The 27,217-nt window shown below is 43.7% G+C and overlaps 1 protein-coding gene across 4 annotated transcripts in view; it reads right to left on the bottom strand.

Annotated features, from left to right (window-relative positions):
- The window catches only part of rab11fip4 (RAB11 family interacting protein 4), a 254,293-nt gene that overhangs the window by 27,237 nt on the left and 199,839 nt on the right, over nt 1–27,217 (bottom strand). For 2 of the 4 annotated variants that reach the window (XM_062971001.1, XM_062971004.1), the window contains 8 exons: nt 19,656–19,882; nt 16,612–16,803; nt 13,618–13,752; nt 11,021–11,056; nt 9,642–9,741; nt 9,151–9,254; nt 1,379–1,519; nt 240–321 (listed from right to left, as the gene is read on the bottom strand). In XM_062971001.1, coding sequence (XP_062827071.1) covers nt 240–321; nt 1,379–1,519; nt 9,151–9,254; nt 9,642–9,741; nt 11,021–11,056; nt 13,618–13,752; nt 16,612–16,803; nt 19,656–19,882 — 1,017 coding nt within the window. The remainder of the gene's footprint in view (nt 1–239; nt 322–1,378; nt 1,520–9,150; nt 9,255–9,641; nt 9,742–11,020; nt 11,057–13,617; nt 13,753–16,611; nt 16,804–19,655; nt 19,883–27,217) is intronic. The other 2 variants (XM_062971002.1, XM_008114380.3) reach the window with 2 other exon arrangements.

Raw genomic sequence — 27,217 nt, 5'->3', positions numbered from 1 at the left:
ACAAATCAATAATTGGTAGCACTCCACTATTCAACCAAAAATCTCTCCATGAGTCCATTTTTAATCACATCAACACTGCAATAATGGACCACATAAGCTGATCCAAACAGCCCTCAAACCCACCTTGAATTAAGTAATGCAGGGTCTGCGGCAATTAAAAGTGAACATTGGCTTTGTGGATGTGTTATGGACTGGCTTTCAAAGGGGACCACCCACCAAACATTCAAGAGTCCTTTTACCTCATCTAGCTTCTCAGATTGTGATTTCAGTCGTAAGACTGTAGTTTTGAGCTCACAGTTTTCTTCTTCAAGCTCTTGAACCCTTGAAAGTGAAGGAGAAAGAATAGTGAAAGATTGTTCACAAAAACTGTCCACCTGTGTTGAAAGTATATAAAAATGTTTACCTCATGAACTGGAAACAACACTAAATAAGACGGTGAGAGAGAAACAGGTTCTCCAAAGATTATGAAAGGCCAACACAACTTTGAAATAGTTTCCTCCTTCAGAGGGAATTAGAAATCAACAAGTCTACCCTCCTAGATTGCCACTAAAGAAGAGGGATGGGGAAAGCGATATAATTCTTCACTAAGTTTCTTCTTAAAGGTAGCAGAAAGTAATTACAGGGGGGTTGTGTGTTTTCCGGGCTGTATGGGCTGTATACCTCACAACCTCTGAGGATGCCTGCCATAGATGTGGGTGAAACATCAGGAGAGAATACTTCTGGAACATGACCATACAGTCCAGAAAACACACAACCCCCGTGATCCCGGCCATGAAAGCCTTCGACAATACAGAAAGTAATTACATTAATTTTCTTCTCATTGCAAGAAAGTATTTTAAACTACAAAGTTTTCAACGTCTATTTACAATTTGGGACTCATACGTGCAAAATTCATGTTACAATTTTCCTCTTAAGTCAGGAAATTGAAGCCAAGCATGAGTTTCTGCATATTAAGAAACCCTGATAGTTTAAAGTCACTGGTTGCCTTAATGTTGCTATAGTAAATGTATGGAGAAAGGGGAAGTTGATGGGAAAATACATATGTGAATTTAGTCTATAATGACAAAGCAGCAAATGTGTTCTAATACCATGGAAAGTAAGAGTCAAACTAAACAATATATGTAGCATCATTTTTAAAAAGATGCTCCACTGAGAGTGAAAAAAACTTGTTTATCATAGCATGTGATTGGCCACAGTTGCCTATCTTGCATTTAGCACGCTTGGAAAGTAAATAGAGGGTAGTTTGCTGAGGGATGTAACTTGGGAGCCTATTGTGAGAGAAAAAATGGTTTAAGACCATGGATAGCATTCACCTCAGCATCTAGTTTATTCACAGGGTGTTCTTATGAGGCAATGGCAGTACGGTCATACGTATTACCTTGTGTTTAGTAGTTCAATTTCAGTGCTTTTCTCTTTTTCAGACTTGCTGTGTGCTTCCCGGTGCCTCTTTATCTCTTCCTCCAGAGTCTGCTCAGCTGATGTCTCTTGATCTTTCAAAAGTTCTTCCAGTTCATGGACCCTAGCAAAACCATGTCATTTTATTTAGGCAACAATTCTACTGATACATATGGAAATAACATGTCGAATTATTATAGCAACCATTAGATGTGGCAATTGCCAACAGCAGGCCAAAGTGGTTTTGTTCCTTTATGATATAGCCATTTTCATTATGCCATGTAGGACCTTGCCTTTGACTCCTCCTGATCATTCTAGAAACTACATTCATGATCAAGCCCAAATGTATTTGTTTTGCTTTTTAAACAGCATAAAGAAGGACAGGTTGCTTACCTGTAACCATGTTTCTTCGAGTGTACTCTGTGAATTCACACTAATGGAGAGGCTGCGCCTGCGCAGGTTCCAACGGAAACTCTTCCCAAGCTGAAGTTTAAATTTTGGCGGTAGCCACGCCCCTCCGTCCCCGGAGGGCATATAAGGCAGCCCTCGGCGGTTGCTCCCCAGTTCCTACGCCGCAAAGGCAACGAGGAAGGAAGAGGGTTTGCCAGAGGGGAAGGAAGGGCGGGCTTGTGTGAATTCACAGAGTACACTCGAAGAAACATGGTTACAGGTAAGCAACCTGTCCTTTTTCTTCGTGTACTCTGTGAATGCACACTAATGGAGACTAGCAAGCTCAGGTCTCGGAGGCGGGCTAAGCAAACCCTGACAACGAGATAATGTCCAAACATATGTTTATTAAACATCAATAACATGGTCCGAAGGACCCATTGAAGTATTGCATGAACACACACATAATACCGAGAGCAGACCGGTAAGGCATGATATAAACATTTTAAGAAAACATGTGTAAGCCAGGCACATCATTCCTCAAAGGAGGAAGGCAGTAGCAAATAAGGCACAATATTTCAGAGAGAACAGTGCAAACATGTACTGAACAGGAAATAACGACAAAAGAGTCGCATGAAAACATCCTGAGAGAAGGGATATATGAGGAAAGCCTCTCAGGACAAACAGGATGACAAAACTGCTCTAGCAAAGGCTGAATCCTTTAAAGTTTTCTGGTCTACCCTGTAGTGGGACACAAATGTAAGGGGGTTGGACCAGATAGCCGCCTTGCAAATAGAGTCCAGGGGAATGCCCCTTAGGAAGGCAGTCGACGTGGAGAGGCCCCTCGTCGAACGCGGGCGAACCGACGGGGGAGGCGGTCGTTTGGCTAGTTCGTAGGCCAGTTCAATAGCTTGAGCAATCCAATGAGACAGTCTTTGTGAAGAAATAGGATTGCCCAGTTTATCTGGGGCATGGGCTACAAAAAGTTTTGGAGTCTTTCGAATGTCTTTAGTACGGTCCCGATAGAAAAGGAGTGCCCTACGCACATCAAGAAGGTGCAGTCTCCGCTCAAGAGGAGACGAGGGGTCTGGAAAGAAGGCAGGAAGGACAATGTCCTGGTTAAGGTGAAAGGCCGAGACCACCTTGGGAAGGAAGGTGATGTCCGGACGGAGAACGGCATGGTCATGATGAAAACGGAGGTAGGGTTCATCAACCCGAAGGGCCGCCAGCTCTGAGGGTCTGCGCGCCGAAGTTATGGCCACCAGGAAGGCAACTTTCCAAGAAAGGAGACGTAGGTCGGTCGAAGCCAAAGGTTCGAAAGGGGAGGCAGTGAGCTGGGAAAACACGAGCTCGAGGTTCCACCCCGGGGTCGGAGGCTGAGACGGTGGGCAGATGTTATTGTATCCCTTCAAGAAGGTTTTGACGAGGTGATCAGAGAACAGCGACGGTTTGCCATGTTGTTGGAAACACCAGGATAGGGCGGCCAAGTAAGATTTCATAGAAGCGAGAGAAAGTTTTTGGTCTGCCAGAGACATAAGGAAGTCCAGCACTATCGGTATCGAGGTTGGAAAGGCAGTAATCCCTCGGGAGCGAAGAAAGGAGCGGAAGCGAGAAACCTTGTAAGTGTAAGATCTGGTTGTAGCCGGCTTGTGAGCTGCGCGGAGGACCTCCTGCAGGTTCTGCGGGAGGGAGGTCAGGTGAGAATTCTCCAAGCAGTGAGATGTAGAGAGGGGAGATCCGGGTGTAGGATCTGGCCGTTCTCTCTGGACAATAGGTGTGGTAGGAGAGGCAGAGTGAAGGAGGTCGCTCTGGAGATGAAGAAGGGCCGGGAACCAAGGTTGGCGAGGCCAGGCTGGAGCTATCAGGATCGCCGACGTCGGTATCGACCGAAGTTTCTGAAGGACCTTTGGTATGAGAGGAAAAGGCGGAAAGAGGTAGATCGGTTCCGCAGACCAGTCCAGGAGGAAGGCGTCCCCCAGGCAGCCTGGAAAGGAGGACGGAGGAAGTCTCGCCCCGTACCGAGGCAACTGTGCGTTTTGGGGAGAAGCGAAGAGGTCCAGAGTGGGAAAACCCCATTTGTGAAAGAGAGAAAGAAGAGTCTCGGGATCGAGCATCCACTCGTGGGAGGAGGTCGTCATCCTGCTGAGGGCATCTGCTAGGTTGTTGTGGATCCCGGGAAGGTGAATTGCCGCGACTTGGATGTTGCGGGCTATGCACCAGTGCCACAGCTGAGAGGAGAGAAGCATCAGCTTCCTTGAACCCGTGCCTCCCTGTTTGTTGATGTAGAAGACTGCTACTGTGTTGTCTGATTGGATGAGGACAGATTTTTGGGAGATCAGGCGGGAGAAGGCTTTCAGAGCCTTGAAGATGGCAAGGAGTTCCAGAAAGTTTATGTGATTGGCCTTCTCGGAAGGAGACCAGAGGCCTCGCACGGTGAGACCGCTCATGTGGGCTCCCCAGCCGAAATTGGATGAGTCTGTGGTTACGGTGGTCGAGGGAGGAATCGGGTGGAACGGAAGACCCTTGCAGACGTTGGAGAGGGATTTCCACCAGAGAAGCGACCGACGAACGTGGGGCGGGACGGAGAGAAACCTCGAGTTGAGGTGGCGAAGCGGCTTGAAAACGTCTATAAACCATCTCTGCAGAGTCCGAAGATGGAGTCTGGCAAACGGGGTCGTGAGGACTGTGGAGGCCATGTGACCGAGCAGTACTTGGATGGATCGAGCCCGAACCCTCCGGTGGGTCTCGCAAAAGATGATCTGTTGTCAGAGGGCTAGGAATCTGTCGAGCGGGAGAGAGACAGTCCGAGAGATTGAGTCGAACAGGGCACCGATGAAGCGGATTTTGTTCGACGGAGTGAGGTGAGATTTGTCGGGGTTTAGCTGGAGACCGAGAGATTCTAGAAGAGAGAGGGTGTAGTCGACGTGACGTCGGAGGAGGGCAGGGTCGGATTCGACCAGAAGCCAGTCGTCTAGATAAGGGAAGACTGTGATCCCCTGGAGCCGGAGGTGGGCGGCCACGACAGCGACGACTTTGGTAAAGACCCTTGGGGCCGTAACGAGGCCAAAGGGTAAACCGGTGAACTGGTAGGTCTGGTCGAGAACTTTGAAAGAGAGGAAGCGCCTGTGGTTTTCTCGAATCGCCACGTGGAAATAAGCGTCTCGAAGGTCTATAGACACGAAGTAGTCTCCGCGCTGAAGCATCGGGAGGATGGAGGCGATGGACACCATCCTGAACTTGGTTGGGCGTATGAAGGCATTGAGCATGCGTAAATCCAGAATGGGGCGGAGGCCCCCACCCCTCTTCGGGACCGTGAAGTATCTGGAGAAGAAGCTTTGAGGGTCCTGTACCGATGGAGAAGGCCGAATAGCCCCTTTGGCGAGAAGGGCGTCGACCTCTGCGAGAATTTCTTGAGAAGGGTTGGAGAGAAGGACCTGACCCGTGGGCGGGAGTTCCTCGAACTCTAAGGCATAGCCTTCTTGGACAATTTTGAGAACCCAGGCATCTGAAGTAATAGATTTCCACCGGTGAAAGAAGGGAGCCAGGCGGTCTAGAAAGAGACCATGAGGTTGATTCGGTGGAGGAGAGGGGTGCGGAGGAATGAGAGCTGCATCGGTATCGTAGAAAGAGTCTTTGGAAAGAAAGATGGCGTCAGGAACGCCGGTGAGGTTGACCAGCGGTGGGGGTGGCCCGGCCGCGCTGTCTTTGTGGTTGAGCAGCCCGACGGGACTGTTGGCGGTTCTGGTTGTTCGATACCGAGGGACGCCTGAAGGATTGATGGCGGTAAGAGGGAGGCGGGAAGCGTCGAAAGCGTTGAGGAAACCACTTGGTGCGGTGTGCTTGGGGTTGATCGCCGCATTTAGTGGCCAGAACTTTAAAGTCATGGTTGGTTTTAAGCTTGTCGTCGGTGCCAGAATTAAAGAGGCCCATGGCGTCGAAGGGGAGGTCCTCGAAGACAAACCGGACGACCTCAGCCAGGCGTGGCGACGAATGGCAATGGCGTGGGCGATCATCTTGCCGGCCGTGTCGCCCGTATGCTTAGCCATCTGGATTTGATGATGTGCTAACGAGTCGGCCTCCTGCTGGAGGGTGGACATAACCGACCGGTCTTCGTCGGACAACTTCGAAAAGAAGGGCTGAGCTTTCTCCCAAAGGATCTGCTGGTAGGCCCCCATACAGGCCCCATAGTTCGCCATTCTACAAAGTAGAAGGGCCCCGGAGTAGAGCTTTCGACCGACCGCGTCAAATCTCTTGCCCTCTCTATCTGCAGGGGTAGTGGATTCGCGACCGGAAGTTTGAGAAGCCTTAACAACCATGGAATTTGGGTCGGGATGGTGTTTAAGCCATTCTAAGGTGTCGTCATCTGTACGATACCAAGATTCAATTCTCTTCGAGGTAGGAGGAATTGAGGAAGGAGTCTTCCACGAAGATTGGATGACATCCAGGAGGTAAGGCAGAAACGGCAACAGCGTGGCCGGAGGAGCCTGGGCTTGGACCCGTTTGAAAACCGGGTCAGACACTGCCTTCGAGGTTTGTTTGATTTCAAGACCCAGGGCATCAGCCATTCTAACCATTTGCTCGGAGAAGGCCCGAATGTTGTCGGTAGGCGAAGGAGGGTCCACCTCATAGGCATCATGAGGAGGAGAGAGATCAAGGCCTAGAGATACCACCGAGGCCGAGAGAGCGGAATCAGGGCGATCGATATCAATCTCATCGTCCTCAGCCCCTTGAGGGGACTGAGGGGGAGATGACAACACAGTCTCTGGTTGTGGCAAAGCCTCAAGAGCAGGAGCCATCTGTGGCCGAGTTTCTTTAGAGGCCGAGGCCTGGGCCGCTCGAGCTAGGCGGGCGGTTTGTCTACCCCGCTCCGGTGTCGAGGTCGGGGGAAAAAGCTGTTGTCGAGACGGGCGATGTGAGGCAGCAGGTCGAGGAGATGGCACCCTGACCACTGTTTGGGCAGAGTGGTGGGGTGAGTCCTGTAGCTCGCCATCAGACAGTTGCTGAGGAGAAGGTTGACGAGGCCGCTGAGCGGGAGGGATTGGAGAGGACTTTCTAGACGAAGTCGCCGAAGAAGGGACGTCCATCTTGGAGGAGGCAGAGGAGGAGGAACGCTGGGTAGCCCTCTTCTTTGCGAGCGGTTGCTTTGATGGAACCCTCATGGACTTTCCCGGTGTAGGAGGGACCATTGCTGAGTCGGATTGGGTCCGACGAGCTTCCTCATGAGCCCTTTTAAAGGCGATCTTCATCGCAGAGGTCGATGGAGGGGCCCCGAGATGGGATCGGACCGAGGAAACGGAGGCCACCGAGCTCGATGTCGAGGAAGGGCCGACTCGACCGGAACGTGTCGACATCGTGGCCGTGGTGAGTGTGCACGGCGGTTTGGTGGCTTTAGCCGATCTGGAGGCTCTGGACGCCCTGGACGAGACCGAGGGAGCTTTAGCCGTTGGAGCCGACATCGATCTCGGGTCGACCGACGGCTTCGTGCCCGAAGTCGACGGAACGGGTTCAGGAGCAAGCGATTTTTCGTAGAGCGCTGCTCTAAGCCTCGCGGCTCTATTCTTTCTAGCCTGAGCCGTCAGGGCCAGGCAGAAACGGCAGGTACCGACGACATGTGCCTCCCCGAGGCAGTAGAGGCACTTGGCGTGGCCGTCGGAATCAGGAATCTTAGCGGCACACTGAGTGCAGCGCTTGAAGCGAGTCGTAGACATGAGAGTCCGAAGTGAACCTTGCGGCGGAAAAAAAGGAACTGGGGAGCAACCGCCGAGGGCTGCCTTATATGCCCTCCGGGGACGGAGGGGCGTGGCTACCGCCAAAATTTAAACTTCAGCTGGGGAAGAGTTTCCGTTGGAACCTGCGCAGGCGCAGCCTCTCCATTAGTGTGCATTCACAGAGTACACGAAGAAAAAAGAGAAGCAGCAAATCTGGCAAAAGAAAGAATGGCTTTTGTCAAAGCCCAACTCAAAATATTTTGTCACACGCCGTCAAGAGGTTGCGGATCTCCACATTCTCTACCAGAATAAAGGGGATTACTTCTATCTGTACTATACATTAGGCTATTTCTTACATAAAATTAGGATTGATTCCGAGATCCTGCTGGATTTTCTTGCGACTTGAATGGTATTCCCCTCATGTGTTATAACTATATTTTGTAGCCAGAGTCTGGAAGGGTTATTTTTCAAAACTGTAACTCAGAATCCCACAAAATGTATAGGATCTCATCAGTGCAATCCTATGGAAGTTTGCAAAGAAATAATTCTTACTGAGTTTAATGGGGCATTTCCCATAGGTAAATATACCCAGAATTGTAATTGTAAACAAGGGACTTTTCCAACTAGCTCTACCTCTATTCTTGCTTCAGTGCCTTTTAGTTGTAAAACTGTTGGACTGGGACTTGGATGATCCAGTTTCAAGACCCCATTGCGCCATGAAAGTAACCAGGTGAACTACTTCATGGGACTGTTCTGAGGAAATATTGAAAGGACAGCTATGTAAGCTACCTTGAACATATTTGAGGAAAGGTGAAGTGCAAATGGAATGAATGAAGAGCTGCATCTACTGGTGATTGGAGAATGCAGCCAATAACCACAAAAAGCTGCTGGCACATTAGACCATATAGTAGCAGTCCATTTATAACTGACGCTCTTGGGGCAGGATTTAGACTTTTATTCCTATCCTGCTTCTTAACTCTTCATCCTGCAATTTTAGCCAGTATTTGCTTTCTGTTCCTTTGCCTGCTTAGATAATGCTGCCCTTCTTTTTCAGCAGGGACTTGGTCATATCGACAGCACATTACTCTGCCCACCTTGGTTTTTGTAATTTAGTCCAAGATGAGCTCCTCAAGCACTAATCTGGTTGAGCTACCTGTTAAACGGAGATTATGAAGTGTGGGGAAGAGAAGGAATTACCAGCTTCTCCTCTTGGTCATGACCATTTCCAGCATTATTAAATGAGACTGAACAGAACACTAGCGCTTTGGGACAAGCAAATTTTTTGCTCTCTGATCTTCTTTCTGTTTCAGGAGTGATTTGAGAAACTGCAAGTTGCTTCTGGTTTGAGAGAATTGGCCGTCTGCAAGGACATTGTTCGGGGGACAGCCAAATGTTTTTGATGTTTTACCATCCTGTGGGAGGCTTGTCTCGTGTCCCTGAATGAGGAGCTGAAGCTGACAGAGGGAGCTCATCCGTGCTCTCCCCAGATTTGAATTGGCAATCTTCAGGCTAGCACCCAACCTTCAAGTCAGCAGTCCTGCCGGCACAAGGGTTTAATCCATTGTGACACCGGGGGCTCCATGCTCTCTGATACTTGTCATCATAAGGTCTGCCTCTAGAGAAGGCAGAGAGGTAGCAGTGGGCAGCATGCTAGATTTACCTGTGAACTAGCTGTGTGTTCTCCTGTTTCAGTTTGCTCTTCAGGTCGCCATTTGTCATGCTATCATTTTCCAATTCCGTTACTTTTTTTTCTAAATAAGTCACCTAAAGAAAGAAAGAAGTAAGTATTTTTCCTATGAGAATGGTGGAAATTGAAGAAGTGAGGCCTTGTCAGTTTGCTTACTGTTCTCAAACATGGCACTTTCACCCATCATCATCCACAGTAGGCATAATCAACATCCATGCTGCATAATGACTATGGCAGTTCTGGTGCACCATATTGGGAGGTTGGGAGAAGGCAGTGCCAAAATGTACATATGCAAGTCCACTCATACACTGTTATGTGTATACCTGCTCCTAGCATTAATTAAATGGCTTAAATGTTTTACATCATTAAATAAAATTGTACTGATCACACAACCTCCCTTGTAAACTCACAACTATTTCTGGTGAAGTGGCAAATCTCCAGGCCATTATACAAGGAACTCTCACCTTTTCTGTGATATCGTTGTCACATGAATCTATGCTGTCTCTAAATAAGTCCTCTGTGCTGCCATTACTGCTGCTGAAGTTGCTGCTGTGGAACAGCTGTCTGTTAGGAAAAGACACAAGGAAAACTGTTAACCCTTAGAAAAGGCAACTGGAAAGCAAGCAAAAGGGCTCTGCAACTTCCCGTTAGTGGGGAAAGCTGTCAACGTTGATAAAGAAGAAATAAAACCTAATGAATCAATGTCAGTATTTAAATGTGTCTAGGAACTTGGGTCTACAGTATGTAAAAGAAATTAAAACAGGGTTTGGCTATGCCTATTATTGTGGGCCAAATATACTTTATGGACCTCAGAGAACCACAGCTCCCCCATCCATACCCTTCACATTCAAAACCTTTTTTGGAATTGAAAAGTGTCCTTCATATGTTCTACAGGCTATGGAGAAGGACAATTTCACTTCATTTTGGCCATCCTTCAAATAGTTTATGCCAAGAAGGACCGTCCCTGCCTCAAGTTTATGATTTTGGAAAAAGGTATACCTTGGGCCTTTTAATCAAATCTGTGGAGGTTAATCCTGTGATTGTGGAGAGCCATCTGTGCCCAGTTTTTAAGATACAGTAATGAACAAAGACATCACAAACACTCTCCCAGCTGGGAGAGTCCAACTGCATCTGGATCAACACCTTCATATAATAAAGTTTCTGAATCCAGATTAACTGGATTATATGAGCCTACGCCACCATATAATCTAGTTCAAAGCAGATAATCTGGATTCAGAAACTGGATTATATTGCAGTGTAGATAGGCTCTACAACTAAGTGAAGGTGCAATTCCACCCTTTTCTCCAATCACTGAAGGCAACTGATGTTATTACAGAATGCAGAAACTCTCACAGGACTCACATTCTCATAAAGCGACATACTAGGGCTCAGGGCAGTCAGAAATTCAACAGCTTGTCCCAGCAGGCATATCAAGAGACAAAAAAAAAATCTTTCAACTTTTGCATTTTTGCCATCTGATTCTGGTGGAGCAGGAGATATGGCAGTGGTTCTCAATCTGTGGGTCTCCAGGTGTTTTGGCCTACAGCTCCCAGAAATTCCAGCCAGTTTGCCAGCTGTTAAGATTTCTGGGAGTTGAAGGCCAAAACACCTGGGGCCCACAGGTTGAGAACCACTGAGCTATGGTAAAGCAATCTAAGGGATACAGTTGTCCCTCTCTGAAATAAGAGCAGACTGGATAGTTTCTGATACAATTTTAATTTAGCTATCATTCAAAACTCATAAGCCTCTTTTCTACCAAGTCAAGTGATTGAATATTTGCATTTAAAGACCACTGACTGTAAATTATGATATTAGATTAATGTAAGTACAAGATGTTTCTTACCTCCCAAAAGCAGTGCTAGATATTTTTCTGTTTGGACTGGAAAAAGAAAAAAAGGATTTTTAACATCTCAATCTGCAATCAGTCCTTTACGATTATGTAATACTAAAGGATTACTGCCTTTCTCTAGTGTAATAACATTCTGAGGTTGACGGTTTCTGATTCAAAAAGCCTTCATGGCTAGTAGCCATTTGCAATCTTATTTCCTCCAGGAATTTACTAATCTTCTTTTCAAGGGATCTATGTTGGTGCTCATCATGACAATTCTACAGTGTGAAGTAATAAAACACACTGTGTGAAGTAATAAAATACACCATACGAAGTAGGAAATGGACAAATTAATCATTAAAATAGGGCTGATAAACTTGTTGTTCTCTAGGAGGCAACGTACGACTTTTGATCCTTTGCCAGGCTGACAAGGGCAAATGGGAGCTGAAATACCACAGTCTATGAAAGGCTCCCGGCCTCCCACTCCCTGCACCGGAAAGAGATAAAACATTCAAAGACCAGGAACCCTTTCAATGTCATGCAGTCATAGTGATTCCACTTCAACTACCATGGTTCTGTTCTACAGAATCTTGGGACTGGTAGGAAAGGAAGGGGCTTTAAAAATCCTCAGACAGGGAGCTCCTCTAGTGCCTCTGACTAAACTGCAAGTCCCAGGATTCCACAGCATGCATTATATAACATGAAAGAGGTATTTTGATTTGATACTTTTGTCACACAGACTTTCAGGATATGAAAGAAATCTGAGATGTGTTTCTTAGGAGAAAGCAGGAGCTCCAAAAACAGACTCTAAACTATGTAGCAGGAAATTTTCCCTCCTTTCCTATCCTGTAACCAAATAACAACAACAACAATTTTATTTTTATATCCCACCACCATCTCCCCGAAGGGACTCGGGTCAGCTTACATGGGGACCAAGCCCAGCATAAACAAAGATTACAAGCTAAGACACAATTAGAAACATAATAACATATAAACAATATAAAGCAATTAAAACCAGCAGAGTAAAAATGCATCAACCAACATCAACAACCAGTAACAGGAAATGGTGGGCATTATATATACTGTACGTTGCATTTCATGGGAAAGTGGCTTCGATGAGCATTACCCAAGATAAGCCTTTGCAATGGCAAATGGACAAATAGGTAAGACAAGAAAAAAATGAAGCCAAAATACTTAGCATATTTGTATAAAATGAATAAAGTCTCAGAAAAATGATGTTTCTATTCAAGTACAGAAAAGAGAATTGGAGATATTTTTAAAGAACAAGTATATCAAAGTAGAGCTTATTCAGTTAAAATAAATAATCACAATCAGCCGAACCCACAGCTTCTAGCTCACAATGGCAAGGATGTCTGATCCATTAAATGCTTTCAGTTAAGACAAAAATATGCAACTTGAGGTCCTCCAAATGTTTTGAATTGCTATCCCCATAAAGCTGGGCCTTGGGCATGCTAGCTTAGGGGAACTGTAGTCCAATATATCTGAAATGTACCAGAGCGCATGCCACTGATTTAAATGTTGCTATAAGGATGATAGGGATATAGCTCAGTCATTCTTGTTCCCAATCATAGAAGCAAACAATGGCTTTTATTCAGTGAAAAAAAGAAAACCAGAGATGGCACAGAATGACTCATTGTGCAGTGCTGCAGCAGGCAGGAGAGTCGTGATATTCTTCCAGATTTAACACAGCGTGGATTTAACTTGCTTCAGAACCTTTGACAGAGTTCAATGCCCATGAGATGTGTAAGATAAGAAGCTAATGCTTCACACAAACATGGCTTCTGAGCAGCTTACAGTTAAATATATGCGTTTTAGGGTTGCAACTGGATCTAATTAGATTAGTGAGTAAATTAAAGCTTGGTAATCAGATAAAACAAATTTTAACTGATTACCTTGCCTATTAAGGGCACACAGGTTTATTTCTCAAAGCTGTTTTGGCACTCCGACATTTTAAAGTAAGAACTGTGCCAAGCTGTTTATGACAAAAGGTCTTTCATAGGGTCACCATAAGTCAAAGGTGACTTGGTGGCAAGTATCAACAACAGCAAAAGATGAACGTAAGATGGCATAAGGTAGTTTTTTCTGCCTAACAACAATAGTTTTCTCAAAAAATAAATAAATTTGGGCTTCCTTTAATATCAGGAAGGCATCGATATTATTAATATCATTAATATACATATTTAATCATATAGGCCAAATTGGCAAACTTGCAGTGCTGTCCTATGTGTGCTTTGTTTTTGCATCTCCTCAAGTAGTTTCATGTGTATGACAATCCGAATACTGGGTTTTCTGGAGCTGAGTGTGCAACCATTGGGATTATACCCTGATCTCCAGAGTTGTTGTCTGATGCTTAGATTACTACACCATGCTGGCTCCCTTACATGTGTCTACACACAGAGTAAGTATCACTGAGTTCAATGGGATGTAAAGATAAGTGCTAACACTCATTCATTTAACTTTCTGTCATGATTAATTCAGATCCTGACTCATCATCATTGCTAAAAATATCAAAGCCCTGGATGTCTGAGGCTTCTTTTTCCTGAGATATATACTCCTGTCGACTATTCTAGGAACCCACTGTGCTCACTCACCTGTTTGCCTTCAGGTTTTTCAGCCTAGCTTCCAAGTCATTAAGCAGGTTGATTTTTTTGCAGCACTGTGTGCAGTAGACATCCAACAGCTCGCTATTATAAATATGTCTCATTTTTCTTGGGGTTTGACCGGCACTGTGAATGGAAAGGCAGAGATGATATTGGGATCCTACATATGCCATTTAAAGAAATGACATTTGTTTTTTTACAAAGACACACATACACACACTCCCATGCTGATCCTATTATCACATCATTTGTGGCCAGATGCTACATGTTTGATTTCTAAACATAATATCTTAATTTTTCTGTTTGGAGAAATGCTAGAAATGTTTCAATCTCAAGAGGACCCCATGTCTGTGAGATTTTGTACTACAAGCCACTGCAAATACTGCCTGATCTGCAGCCCTTCTGGTTAGATTGTTATTTGAATTGAGAGTGATGGCAAGAGTAAATTACAGGCAAAGCCATTGCATAGATCAACAAACTATGCCAAGATGTCTCTCTACAAACCTTTAGCACCGGGGTGTTGTTATATTACAATGTCAGTCATTATTAGCTGTTCTAGCTAGAGGTGAAAGGGTTTGCAATCCAACATCTGGAGAGCTACAAGATGTCATTCTTAATTTCATTACTGATTTTCTTTTACAGAGCCCTCTCCATGCCCACATGCCCCAGGCAAGGCATCAGATCTTGTACGGTTTTGGAAGCAAAACAGAGTCAGCCCTGGTTAGGCTATATTTCAGAGGAGTAACTAGCAAAACCACCTCTGAGGAGGCCTTGTCAAAGAAAGCCCCATGAAACTGATAAAAGTCAACAGGTGACTTTAAGACACACACACACACACACACACACACACACACACACACACACACAAAAGTAAGTCCATTTCCTTAAAGGATGACATTGTCTAATAAGTCATCTTGGAATGACTGCTCTTGGAACTAGTCCACTGATACCATTACAGGGTCTGATCTCTCTGTTGAATGATGATAGACAAGAGCATCCCTTAATTTGCTAGATCTGTATTTCCATAGGTTCTTGGAAGGCGAATGTAACCAAGGTAGTCAATCCTGCTGAGTGAGCATTAATTCTACCGTGTAGAATTAATGTAGTTTGGAACCATGTTCACAGCTCAGTGCTGTGAACTCTTGGCAGTTGTACTTTGACAACCCCCAGTATTCTGTGATCAAGAAGGCCTTATAATGCTTCAACTTCTATGATTCCATAGCATAGAGCCAGGGCAGTTAAAGTGATGTCATTAACTCTACAGCGTGGATGCACCCTGCATCTTCTGGGTTCTGTATGTGTATGTTCACATTCGGAGAGCCCAGTACACTCACCTCTAGCTATAATTAAATTCCTCACAGCACATCTTTAACCTGGGGCCCTTTTATGCTACATAATTATAGTGCTATGTGACCACTTTAACTGCCATAGTAATATTCTATGGAATCCTGAGAAGATGGGATAATTTGGTCAGAGACACTACAGGAGCTCTATGGGTGGGACTCCTAAATGCCCGTTCGACAACTATCAACCCCAGAATTCCATAGGAGGTTGCCATGAGCAGTAAAAATTAAACTGTAGAACTGTAACAATACAGGAAGAAAGGGCTCCATAATCACATAATGACTACAGTCCTTAGCTCATGCAAGCATACATAAAAAGCCTTCAGGATTCCCTGGAGCTCTATTTCAGTGATGGCAAACCTTTTAGAGATTAAAGTGCCCAAATCGGGATGGGGTGGGTGGAGGGTTGGCGAGCAAGTGTGGTGAGTGCGGAAGGGGGGAGTGGGGTGGGTGGGCAAGTGAGCAAGGGGGTGAACGAGAGGGTAGGCAGGTGAGCGACTGAGTGGGGGCAGGATGGTGAGCGGCCGGTGGGCGAGCAAGCAGGATGGCAAGCAATGCGAGGCCGATGGAATGCGTGCCAGAAGAGAGGGCTCTGCATGTCCCTTCTAACATGCATGCCATAGGTTCACCACCACTGATCTATCTAAACAAGCTTGAAGGTACCTAAAACCCTAAATGTCTGAGATAATGTCTAATCTTGGAAGCTATGCAGGATCAGCCCTGATTAGTATTTGGAGGGAAAACTGCCACTGAATCCGAATGATGTAGGCTATATTTCCAGAGGAAGAACTTGTCAAACCACCTCCAAGTATCCTTTGCCTAGGAAAAACCTATTCATTCATGGAGCTGCCGTAACTCAGCAAGTAACTTGAAGCTCATACACACATAAAGACTGGTAAAGGTAAAGATTTTCCCCTAACATTAAGTTTAGTCATGTCCGACTCTGTGGGTTGGTGCTCATCTCCATTTCTAAGCCAAAGAGCTGGCGTTGTCCATAGACCCCTTCAAGGTCATGTGGCCAGCATGACTGCATGGAGCACCGTTACCTTCCCGCTGAAGCGGTACCTACTTATCTACTTACATTTGCATGTTTTCAAACTGCTAGGTTCAGCCTGCTCCCCAGATTCTAACCTCTGACCTTTCAGTCAGCACATTCAGCAGCTCAGTGGCTACCCCGCTACCCCACCGAGGCACACAAAGACTGAGTGTAGAATTATTTTGAGATTCAGACTTCCCAAACTGTCTTTCTGAAGGAGATATTTTAAAGAATCACACACGTTTTGGATCCCATTCTGCAATTTTGTAAATTGACATAAGATAATGTGTCATATTTTTACCAACCTTACTAGGACAACCACCTCCAACCTGGCACCCCTGTTTGTTTGTGGTTGTTTTAAACTACTCCTCCCATCATCCTCACCCCTTGGCCATACAGTTTGAGGATGGATGGGAGCTGTATTTTAAAACATGCATTAGGGAAGACTGCTTTAAAAGTTGGGTACAATTCTCTTCAAATTTAAAAGGAACCAAGGGCTGGATTTTATGTTAACAGAAAACAAAGTCACCAGAATCAAGCTGGCATGCAATTCTCCTCATGCAAGGTTGGGGGTGAGTGGATGCGAAATTGATGGAAATAGCCAACCTGGAAGAAACAGATGAGCCAAGATCAGAGTAGGCATTTGTTCTGCTTTCATCGTCAGGGCAAGGGCTGCTGGGGGTGAAGTCCACGTCATCTCCTTCTCCATAGTCTTCAAACTGTTCTTCATTACTGATCAAAGAGGCAGTGGAATAGGTGGAAAGGTCTGATGCTGCAGAGGGATTGAGGGGGCTGAACCTTGGGTGGAGAAGGGGACCATCAGGGAACACACAAAGGGGCACAATAAAGGGGTTTCCACTATCATGACCAGAAGGAGATGCTTCCAAACTCTGGGCCATACCCATTGCCCACTTAGAAAAGATGGGTACAGTAGGGGGGAAGAATTAAATAATAATGGCAAAGTTAATGGGAATATTCTGTTCTTAGCCCAAAAGATTAAACAAACAAACAAAAGCAATATGTGAATAGCCCCCAATCTCCATGTTTTGGATTACATTCTTCATGGGTGACTCCACAACTAACAACCAGTTAACTGATCTTACAGCACTGAGAGGCTTTCACTACAAATCAGAGGTGAGACTTGAGTGACACATGGGATGGGCATGGGAGTAGCTGCTGGACACTCAGTGGCTTCGCTCACCTTATAAGCAAATGACAAAAGTAATGCATACTAGTTCCATTTTATCAGAAGATGGTTCTCCTTTGCATTGAAAAGGCTCTTTATGTTTGTGTGACACATAAACATGGAAATATGGGAGATGGTCTCCTGGGTGGCTGCTCCCAGGCTCTTTTTCTAGAGAGACTAGATCCACCCTTCCATTGACAGATGAAGTCCTTCCCCATTTATACCTTCACGGGAAAGTTCACATCACTCTGTACAAAGCCCAGCTAAAGAGATTAAGAGGAACTTGCAAAATCTGATCTCATAATTTAAAAAGATAATTCTAGTTTTAACAAGTCATGTTGGTACAAACTAGTTCAGAACTGCACAAGGCCAGCGATATTAGATGGAGACATGAACATTATGTATCTGCTCCTTAAAGAAATGAAGAGAAGGAAACACACTTTTGTACAAGAAGGCCAAAACTGAGTAATGTTTAGAGCAAAAACAGGGAAGAGCAGCTGACAAATCATATGCTGCCCTCAAGCTATCTTTGACAACCAGTCTCCTCAAATTGAAAAATAAATGGCAGATTATGATGATGATGACTATGCCTGTAAACCACCCCCAAAATGTGGTGTTTTGCCTTTCCTTCCCCTACAACATTCCCCCCAAATGAGCTAAAACTAAAATCATATTTGTTGTAGTGCAAATACGCTCTTGTAATAATAATAATAATAATAATAATAGTAATAACAACAACAATAATAATAGTGAACTTTATTTGTATGCTGACACCATCTCCCTGGAAGGCCTCAGGGCAGGTCACAGGATGTACTCAACAGTGCAACACAATACAAATACAATAGAATACAAAGAGGTAAAATTAATACAATAAAAATTAACCCCATTACACATAAAACAGCGATAAGACCCACTAGAGAGGTGTGGAGGAGTGAAAAATGACCCTTCTCCCCAGGGCTGGAATGTCTAAATCCAATTGTTCATTTAGCAGCAAAGGACATTGGATGACTTTGAATCAATCAAACCTATTTTGCAACCTTGTTGTGAAGTGAAAAGAGAATCAGGGTCCAGGATAACAAATTTTCAAGTATAAGTAAACTGGTCTGACTATCTAGAAATAATGAAAAATGCAGACTTAATATCTAGAGGGCCACAGATTGCTCACCCAGTAATATACTCCATTTGACCCCTTTAGAGGAAAAGTAGAACAGAAATGCAACAGGCAACTGATTATGAGTGTGATACAAGAACAGCTTAAAGCAGTGAGGGAGTTTTGAGCTTGCAGCTAAATTTGAGTTTTTCTTGCTTAGTCATCTCTCCATGCCCTTGTGTCCTCTATGGTCTGTGTACTTCCCAAGCCTAAATAAGTCCAGAAGACCTTACCTTGTATGACTAGACCTATTATTTTATTTATTTATACCTCATTTTTTTCTCAACAAAGGAGACTCAAAGCAGCTTACATTAAAAACATTTTAGTACAATTTAAAATCTACTAATATACAAATATTAAAACATAATTAAATATAAATTGTATTTAAAAATTCACAATTAAAACCCATAAAACTGATTAAAAATATATTCAAAGCTAGAACCACAGTACCCCCTGACTGGATCTTTAAAACCTTCTTCTTTAAAAGCCTGCCTGAATAAAAAGGTTTTAGCCTGCTGCCAGAAGGATAGCCATTCTGGCTTCCCTGGGAAAGGAGTTCCAGAGTTGAGGGGCAGCCACTAAGAAGGGCAGTAGAGGTGGAACTGAGAGAAGGGCCTCTCTGCAAGGCCTGAGCAGGCTTATACAAGGACCTGAACTGTATTGGGTTTTAAAGATCATAACCAGCACCTAACCTAGTCGTGCTTTGTTTTCTGTCCAGCTTGGGATCCATATAGCTTCCTCATTTCTGTATTTGGCTCTGCTTATCTGCTGAGTCAGAAAAGAATATACCTACACCTTTTGTAAAACCAATCCTGACAGCTAAGACCTTTATTGCTTGTTTATATCAAACCTGAGTGGGGAGAGGAGAGGGAAAAGATACTGATAGTATTTTGCTTCCTGCAGAGCAGGTATGAGAAACATGTGGTCTACAGATGTTGTTGGATTGCATATCCCATCAAAACTCATGTTAGAACTGATGGGAGTGTCAAGTCTACAACATCTGGAAGACTATAGGTTGACCAGTCCTGCATTAGAGGAACCAGGTATTATCTAAAACTGATTGATGTGAAGTTGTTTCTCATTATTCCTAAATATGTGATCCTGATATTCCACATTTCCACCTCCAATGACAGCAGTGATATGAAGGCAAGAGTTCCATCACTGACAGCCAATGATATGAAGACACCAGTTCCATCACTAACTACTGTGAAGAAGAAGAACAAGGGGGTTGAGGAAAGGCTAGAAAGAACAGAATATAGTGTTTTTAAATAAAGAAAATCTGAAAGAGCCTCTCAGCTCAAACTTTTCACTTACTTTTCTCCAGGCAAGAAGAGACCACTTAGCCCAGCATCCTTCTCCTCATTTCTGCTGCACACATCCGATGCTTCTGAACTGTGGGCACTTTCAATGGCACTGTCCATATCTGACTCATGGTGGACTTCTTGTTGGGCCAGGGTCATGTTTTCCTCATCGGGAAAGAGATCTGATTCACTATATGCACTTTCACTGTCCAAATAGCCACCGTCTTGGATTTCAGAACTCTAGGAAAGCAAGAAAGAAGGAGGGGTCAGCAAGTGTTTGGAACTGCTAAAAATGCAACAACATGGTGGTGGTACTGGTGGATCACTGCCAAGATAATCTAAGCACCATTGCTTTTTAAAATGGCACAAATAACCAACTAAATTAACATGCTGTCATTTTTGGCACATAGAACTGGATTTGGTTTTAACACACCAAATATGTTTTATTGCTATTCCTAGAACAGCCCACATGAGGTGAGGTGGAGTTTGAGATGTGGGCAGTTGCAATTTGGGCACATATTTTTCAAACAGATCAACACAGTACACTGAAATGCACTGAACAAAATGTGTTTTGGTTGTGGATTGATTCAGTACCTCTAAATCATTAAGCTTTGTTCTTGATGCTGCATACTTTGAAGTCATTTCCAATTTATGGCAATCCTGAGCCAAACTTTTCATGGTGTTTTCTTGGCAAGATCTGTGCAAAGATTTTTTTTTACCTTTTTTCTTCCTTTAAGGCTAAGAGATTGTGACTTGCTCAAGGTTACTCAGTGGATTCCACAGCAGAATGGAGATTCGAACCTTTATCTCCAGAGTCACAGTCCAACATTCAAACCACTATACCAGCGGTTCTCAACCTGCGGGTCTCTAGGTGTTTTGGCCTTCAACTCCCAGAAATCTCAGCCAGTTTACCAGCTGTTAAGATTTCTGGGAGTTGAAGGCCAAAACATCTGGGGACCCACAGGTTGAGAACCACTGCACTATACTATGCTAGCTCTCAGGCTTCATACACAACTCATATTTACATACAGGTTAGAATAGCTTATGACCATGTGGGTTATTTTTCATTTTTTTCAGCTCCCATCTCAACACTTTTACTTAAGTCGTCTGAAACTTTTTGTTGTTCACGTTAGGTTGGTTCCTATTCTCTGCCATAGGTTATGGTAACCCATGAACCAGTTAATTGCATGTTTTCCATGATGTGTTGCTGAGATATAGAAGAGTCCAATGTGGTTCAATTTTCTGTTTTCTTAAAAAGTCAGTATAGGATTTCACATGGATTTTAAAACTCGTTTCTGAACTACAGTATTTTACTTCAGGAACTCCCAAAATGATAAAATCCAAGGTAATCTTGAGTGCCTTTCCAGTTTGTGTAGCTACAGTCCAGAATGTAAACAGGCGCTTGGTGAAGCCTGTCTTTGGAGAGATGAAAACAAGGCAAACCTGGCTTTCTCTCGGATTACAACTACATTCACAGAGGTCAGAAACTCTGTACTTTCAAAAAATGTTTGAAAGTATTAAGGATAAATGTCCTGAGCAGATTCTGATACACCAAATCAAGTATCAGACTAGAGTCTATCCGCAGGCTATTGAAGGTCTGTCAATCAGTTTCAGTGCTGACAGTGTAAAGTCTCACTAACATTATAAAACAATTTACTAGCAGACTCACTGACAGCTATTATTTTAATTTTGATTTCCATCCCTTTCACTCTGAATATTTACTTTCCCTGCAGCAAATATAAGGCTGAACACAGAGATTTTATTACCAGGTGAGGTATGTTGCCCAGAATGTTGCCAGAGGTATGTTGAGCTCAGTTTACTAAAGTGAAGTAAATCAACCTAATCAATCAAATTACTTTACTGGATAGAGAGTCATGCTCTGGCAATAGATTCAGGCTTCAACTTAAGGGTGGGAAAACAGCATAAGGCTGTTATCCCATATCCATTTACACAGGGAGAATTCCCATTGAAATCAGTAGAATTTGCTTCTGGGTAGACATGTATTATATTGTGTCCCCCTCGATGGATTGTCACCTTGACGTGGTGAGGGGGGGCTTGCGTGTTCCAATGAACCTGAGGGCACAACCACTGGAGTCATGCACTCCCAGGAGTGGCCACAGGGGAGGATAACAGGGTACATGTTACAACGGCTGTGAAGGCGGAAGAAGGCTGCAACAGACTGAGAAGCCACTCTCATTGTGTTAATCACACCACTGCTGGAACCTCACTCTGTGAAGACTGTGTGTTGACCGGCCGTGCACCGACCTCCACACATTAAAAAAAATCACGCAAAGGCATCTTCCAAGAAAGGGAGGACCATCATCCTCGAACTATGAGGGATCGCCTAAAATATTGTTGTGCGCTCTCAAGTCATTTCTAAGTTATGATGACCCTAAGGTGACCCCATCACAGAGTTTTCTTGGCAAGATTTGTTCAGAGAAGGTTTGCATTTGTCTTTCTCTGAAGCTGAGAAAGCGCAAAGTCAGGCTTAGATGATTCAGTGAGGATTCAACCCTACCTCCACTCATAATTCAACACTCAAACCACTACAACACCTTGGCTCTTAGATATGTATAGATCATCCTAGTCATGGTTTTTCCTTTAGGAAAGAGAAGAGTGTTATCTTTTATAATTAAAAAGCATTTGAGTAAAAAGGAGGTAGCAAGAGTTTTGGTTAGTCAATGCAGCACCAAGAAAAATACTTAATATATTAAATAGGAACCAGAAGCTTGTAGCTTCATGTTCAGTGAGCTCTAGAAGGCAAAAAGTACACCTTTGACCTAATGATTTTCCTTTGCAAGTTAAATCTGATAAAATGTATGAATGTAATCTTAGGTTTCAAAACGCCCTGTAACAACAAGTACCAGAAACACAAGTTCTTATCTACCCATTTTCTTCGTGGAAGACGTTCAGTAAAACCAATAGTGGGAGTATGGTATCAGAAATACCAAAGTAAGCAAAAGGCTTGGAGGACATTTTTTAAAAGGTATTCAGCATGAGAAACTTCCTCGAAAATTTCCATCTTGTAATGGTTTTAATTTTAGGCCATGTAGCCAAAACACTGTCCTTACAGAAACTTCTAGAATACAGTTTTGATTCATTCACTTTCTGATGGCAACAGTAATTTTTTACCTTAAGGAACCTCTTGTTATTGCACGAGATATTTAGTGCCAACATATCAGAACAATAAGTGTCACTACTGGAACTGGCTGTCCCAACCTTATGATCTGCTGCAGTTATTTGAAAGGACACTGCAATACTTGAGCCCCATGGTATTGAGCAGCTAAGATGCTGCAAAATTCACGTTTCATTATCTAATGATTTCACAGGATGAATACTGAAGCAGATCAAAGTGTTGGGATGGTTAATTCCAGTGCTAAGAAGAAGAAAGAATAAACCAAGGACAGCACTAGGTCCAATGGTAGGCAATTTAAAAACTGTGTGTGTGTGTGGGGGGGGGGTGTTAAATCTATTTATTCAGTCTTAAAATTTGGAAACATGATGCATCCTTTAACATATATGCACAAATAGGATCTGAATTGACTATCTGCGTGTCCTTTGAATGTTTGACTACTGTTACAACCATGCCCACCAGCATGGTGGTGTCCCATTGGTGCTGACCTGGTGGGCTTCTCTGAATTAAATCTCACTAGACACAGTAGACTGGGGCATGAACAGACAGCTGAAGGGGTGGCCAGGCCTGCTGAAAGGAGAAACATCTCACTTCTAGTCATTAGTATATCCTCAGCTCAATGCTAAGAAAATTATGGGGCCAGGGGGTTGTGTACCTTCAAGTTGTTTCTAGCATATACAACCCTGTCATGGGATTTTCTTGGCAAGATTGTTTGAAGGGGGATGCTTTTGTTTTCCTCCAAGGCTGAAAGAACACAAACCCTGGTCTCCAGAGTCACAGTCCATTTACCATTGCACCATGCTGACTTTTGGGGGCCTGTATGTGTGCTCATTTTTTGTCTGTGATAACTGACAACTGCTTTTGTTTATTCCTAGCACTACATATGTTCCAATGTTCAAATTCTGACACTGAAAAATTATTCCAGGACACAGGCAGACAAAATGAGCCTATGGGCCACATGTAGACCCCAAATGCTTTGGGGGGGGGGGGGGGGTGGAGAGTGCTTCAGTGGGAATCAGCAGTATTTGGGATTACTAACAGACTGGAAGTGACATCACAGTGTCAGGACCCACAGAAAGGATATGTGAAGAGGAGACTCCCACCCTCCATGAAGTTGGCCACCCCTGTTCTACTATGTGCTCTAGAAACCCCTGTGTTACCAAGAAACTCTATCTCACTTTCCAACTTTGACTCCAAAAAAGTATAGGAAGTTGTCCAATAAAAAGAAAGCAGCACCAACCCCTGAGAACAGCCCCAAGGACAGCGCTTGGAAAAAGTTAATTTTTTGATTCCTCAAAGTACAAAAAAGGAGACAGTAGATAAGTGGGAGAATTGAGTAACAAGGACTAGATGGAGCAGGAGGAACATCTGGCTATGAACAGGAAGGTGAAAAGATGAGATGAAGAATCAGAAACACAGAGTGAAAGATATCAGCACAATGTCAGGACTGGAAGTTGAGACAAACACTGAGTGAATGTAATGAAAAAGAAAGCAACTACAAACTAAACAGAAGTTTAAAGTCTGGAATGAAGAAAAGAGAAAATAAGTGAAGGGCATATGTTGAAGAAGGAAGACCCAAGAGGGACTGTCTTGACAAGCAAGACCCAATTGGGGATTGTCTGCCTCCTTTTTGTTTTCTGTTTTAAAAGTACAAAATGAAGCTACTGTTGTAGCATCCTCTGTTCTTAGCATCTCGTTAAAAAAAAGATAATGGGATCAGAATGGAAGGGCAGAAAAAAATCAAGAAAGAATTTTTAATTTGAAAGGAACATTCTGAAGGACAAAAGAGAGATGGGAAGGATTTTTTAACACATCTAGCAGAAACCAGGGCAGAATCCCAGAAACAAAATACTCTCAGTCTCATGCCCAACCTGACAAGTTACTAGCCTAAGTGAAGTGATTAGTTACTGATCAGCTCTTGAGTTCTTTCAGACAGATGGGGATGCCACCTGGCAAAGAAACATTAAACAAGATGCCACTGCTGTTGATCCATCACACATATACACATCTTGAGGTGTCTGAGGAGAACACTGTAGGTCACACAAGTATTATATCCCACAAAGGGAACTTGATCCCTAACACCTTCAGCAACTTGTGGCTCAGTTTCTCTGTTTTAGGAACCAAGCATCAGAGAGGATAACTACACACAGCAAGTACCATTATTTTCTAATGAGAAGATCTTGCAATTACTCTCAGTGGCTTCAGCAGAGCAACTGCAGCATATCAACCATCTTGAGTGTCTCACAGATATAGAGTCGAAGGGGAGGTAATTGCTTTTTTGGAGTACAATACCCAGAATCCCCAAATCAGCATAGCCATCAGGTTGACCCTTCCTCATAATCATTTGGCAAAACATTTGTATATGATAAAAGAATGGAAACTGGTGATACCAGTTCTGCTGGAATATAGGTGACTGGTCAGAGGGGATATTGTACATAGTGTGCATGTACATGTAGCATTGGGTAAAATAGTTGGTTGTGCCCAGATTCCTCAACCCTCTTTCCAATCCCACCTCATGGAGAAACTTTCTAAGCCCTTATTCACAATGAGGGCTTGATTCAGGATGATATTTTCCATCAGAAAGGTGGGCTCCCAGCAGGCTGCAGCTGCCTGAGTTGTCCAGTTCCCAAAACAAACAGTGTTAGAAAAGCTGCCCTCTCACAGCACTGAAGGACAGGTGGTGCATAGGGATGTGTTGGGCTTGGCAGCCATAGGCCTAAGCATTGCTCAAAACACGACAGGGAAACAGATTTTCTTGTTTCATTAAAAAAAATAGCCTACAGGATTAGGGAGGGAAAGGTTTTTTTAAAACACATAGCAAGAAAGATAGGAGAAGGCAAGAGATGCTAAAATGTTCAGGCACATCATGTTGTAAGAAGGCAGATACTCTGCATTGCAGGGAGTTTAAAATGTAAAGCCCTGGAGAGGAAGAAAACAATTTTGACTTCAGGCTTCTGCAGTGTGAACCTATGAACATATAGGAAGAGGATTAGACTTTGACCCACTCCCAGTGATTTATTTAGTAATGTCCCACAAGTAGGGCCTATAAGAAGGGGTTCTGTCATTACATCTATCTGGGGTCCAGAATGCCAAGGAGAATTTCTGGCAGCTCTTTTCGTTAAACAATACTGACAAGGCCCCCTTCCATTGAATTATTTTACAAAGGTCAGCACATAATTCTTTAGCTATTTTCTTGGCTCTTTAACAGGACCTATCTTTCCTATGAAATGAATGGATCATTTTCCCCTATAAAATGAGGTGTATTCACATTCTGAATTTTTGTTGTTGATCATAGTTCCCATTGACAATCACAAATGCCAACATTTTATTTCCCTCAGGCAGACCAAAGTTTGAACCCTGGCTCAGCCATTAGAAACCCAATGAGTGACCTTGGGCAAGTCATACTCTCTCAGTCTCAGAGGAAGCTAATGGAAAACAACCCTCCCCTGAAAAAATGTGAAGAAAGCCCTAGGACAAAGTTGCCATAAGTCAAAACAAACTTGAAGCATGTGCCGTCCGCCAGACAATAAAAAAAACTATAAAGCTGAAATGTGCCGTCCTTTATCCGGGCGAACTGCAAATCCCTATAAGCTGTCCTGAAAATATTGAACGACTGAGTCTGGAAAACTTCAAAAAAAAGGGATGTTTATTCATACAAAGTTGTAAACTTGGCACAGATCTTAAGGTTACAGAAAATGAAACAAATTTCTATAGGTTTTAGTTACAGAATTATCCCTGGTTCCAGAAGGCAAAGGTGATTATAAAACCACTACACCCTAATCACGCTGTCTATATTAGAAGGAGAAACTCTTTCCTTCCCTATCTTTACAGCAAAGATTAGTTCTAGAAGCGACGGAATAACCTTGCTCCTCTAACTAGATTTTCTATTCCAGATCAGTATAATTCAATACTTATCTAATTTGGATAGGCTTAGATTGGCCTGGTTTTGAGGATGATTTGTCCCAGTTAGCTTTGCACAGCTGCAGCACGTTGGAAGACTATAGCCAAAATGAGGCTCCAAAATGGAGACTAGACCCTGGTAAAAAAGGGCGGTCCTAAGATGTTGTACTCTTTGACCAATCATTGCAAAGAAGACTGCAGCCAGCTCTTGCAGACTCCAAGCCACTTTTCCTGGGCCTTTGCAGCCAGAGGCTGAAACAAAATGTAAAGGAGGGAAAACAAACAAACGACCAATAGGTAAGGCAAACCATCGTCCTGGGGGACGGAACAAAGCATGTAACCACAAATATGGTTTACCTGCTAGCTATACAATGTCTAGAAAATTTAGGATTTCCTATGCTTTAGCGAACACAAGATAGCTCTAACTCTGATCTTAACCTGACACATTTTCTGTTTGTTTGTCTATTTTTCTTTCCAAGCTCTGATACTAGACATTTTTCCTAATTTGCATTTTTAAAGCCATGCAGGTTTTGGCTATGAGG

The sequence above is a fragment of the Anolis carolinensis genome, chromosome 2 (genome assembly GCF_035594765.1).
Source record: "Anolis carolinensis isolate JA03-04 chromosome 2, rAnoCar3.1.pri, whole genome shotgun sequence".
NCBI classification, from domain to species: Eukaryota; Metazoa; Chordata; class Lepidosauria; order Squamata; family Dactyloidae; genus Anolis; species Anolis carolinensis.
Note: the sequence above shows the minus strand (reverse complement) of the source record. Positions and strands in the feature narration are given on the sequence as shown.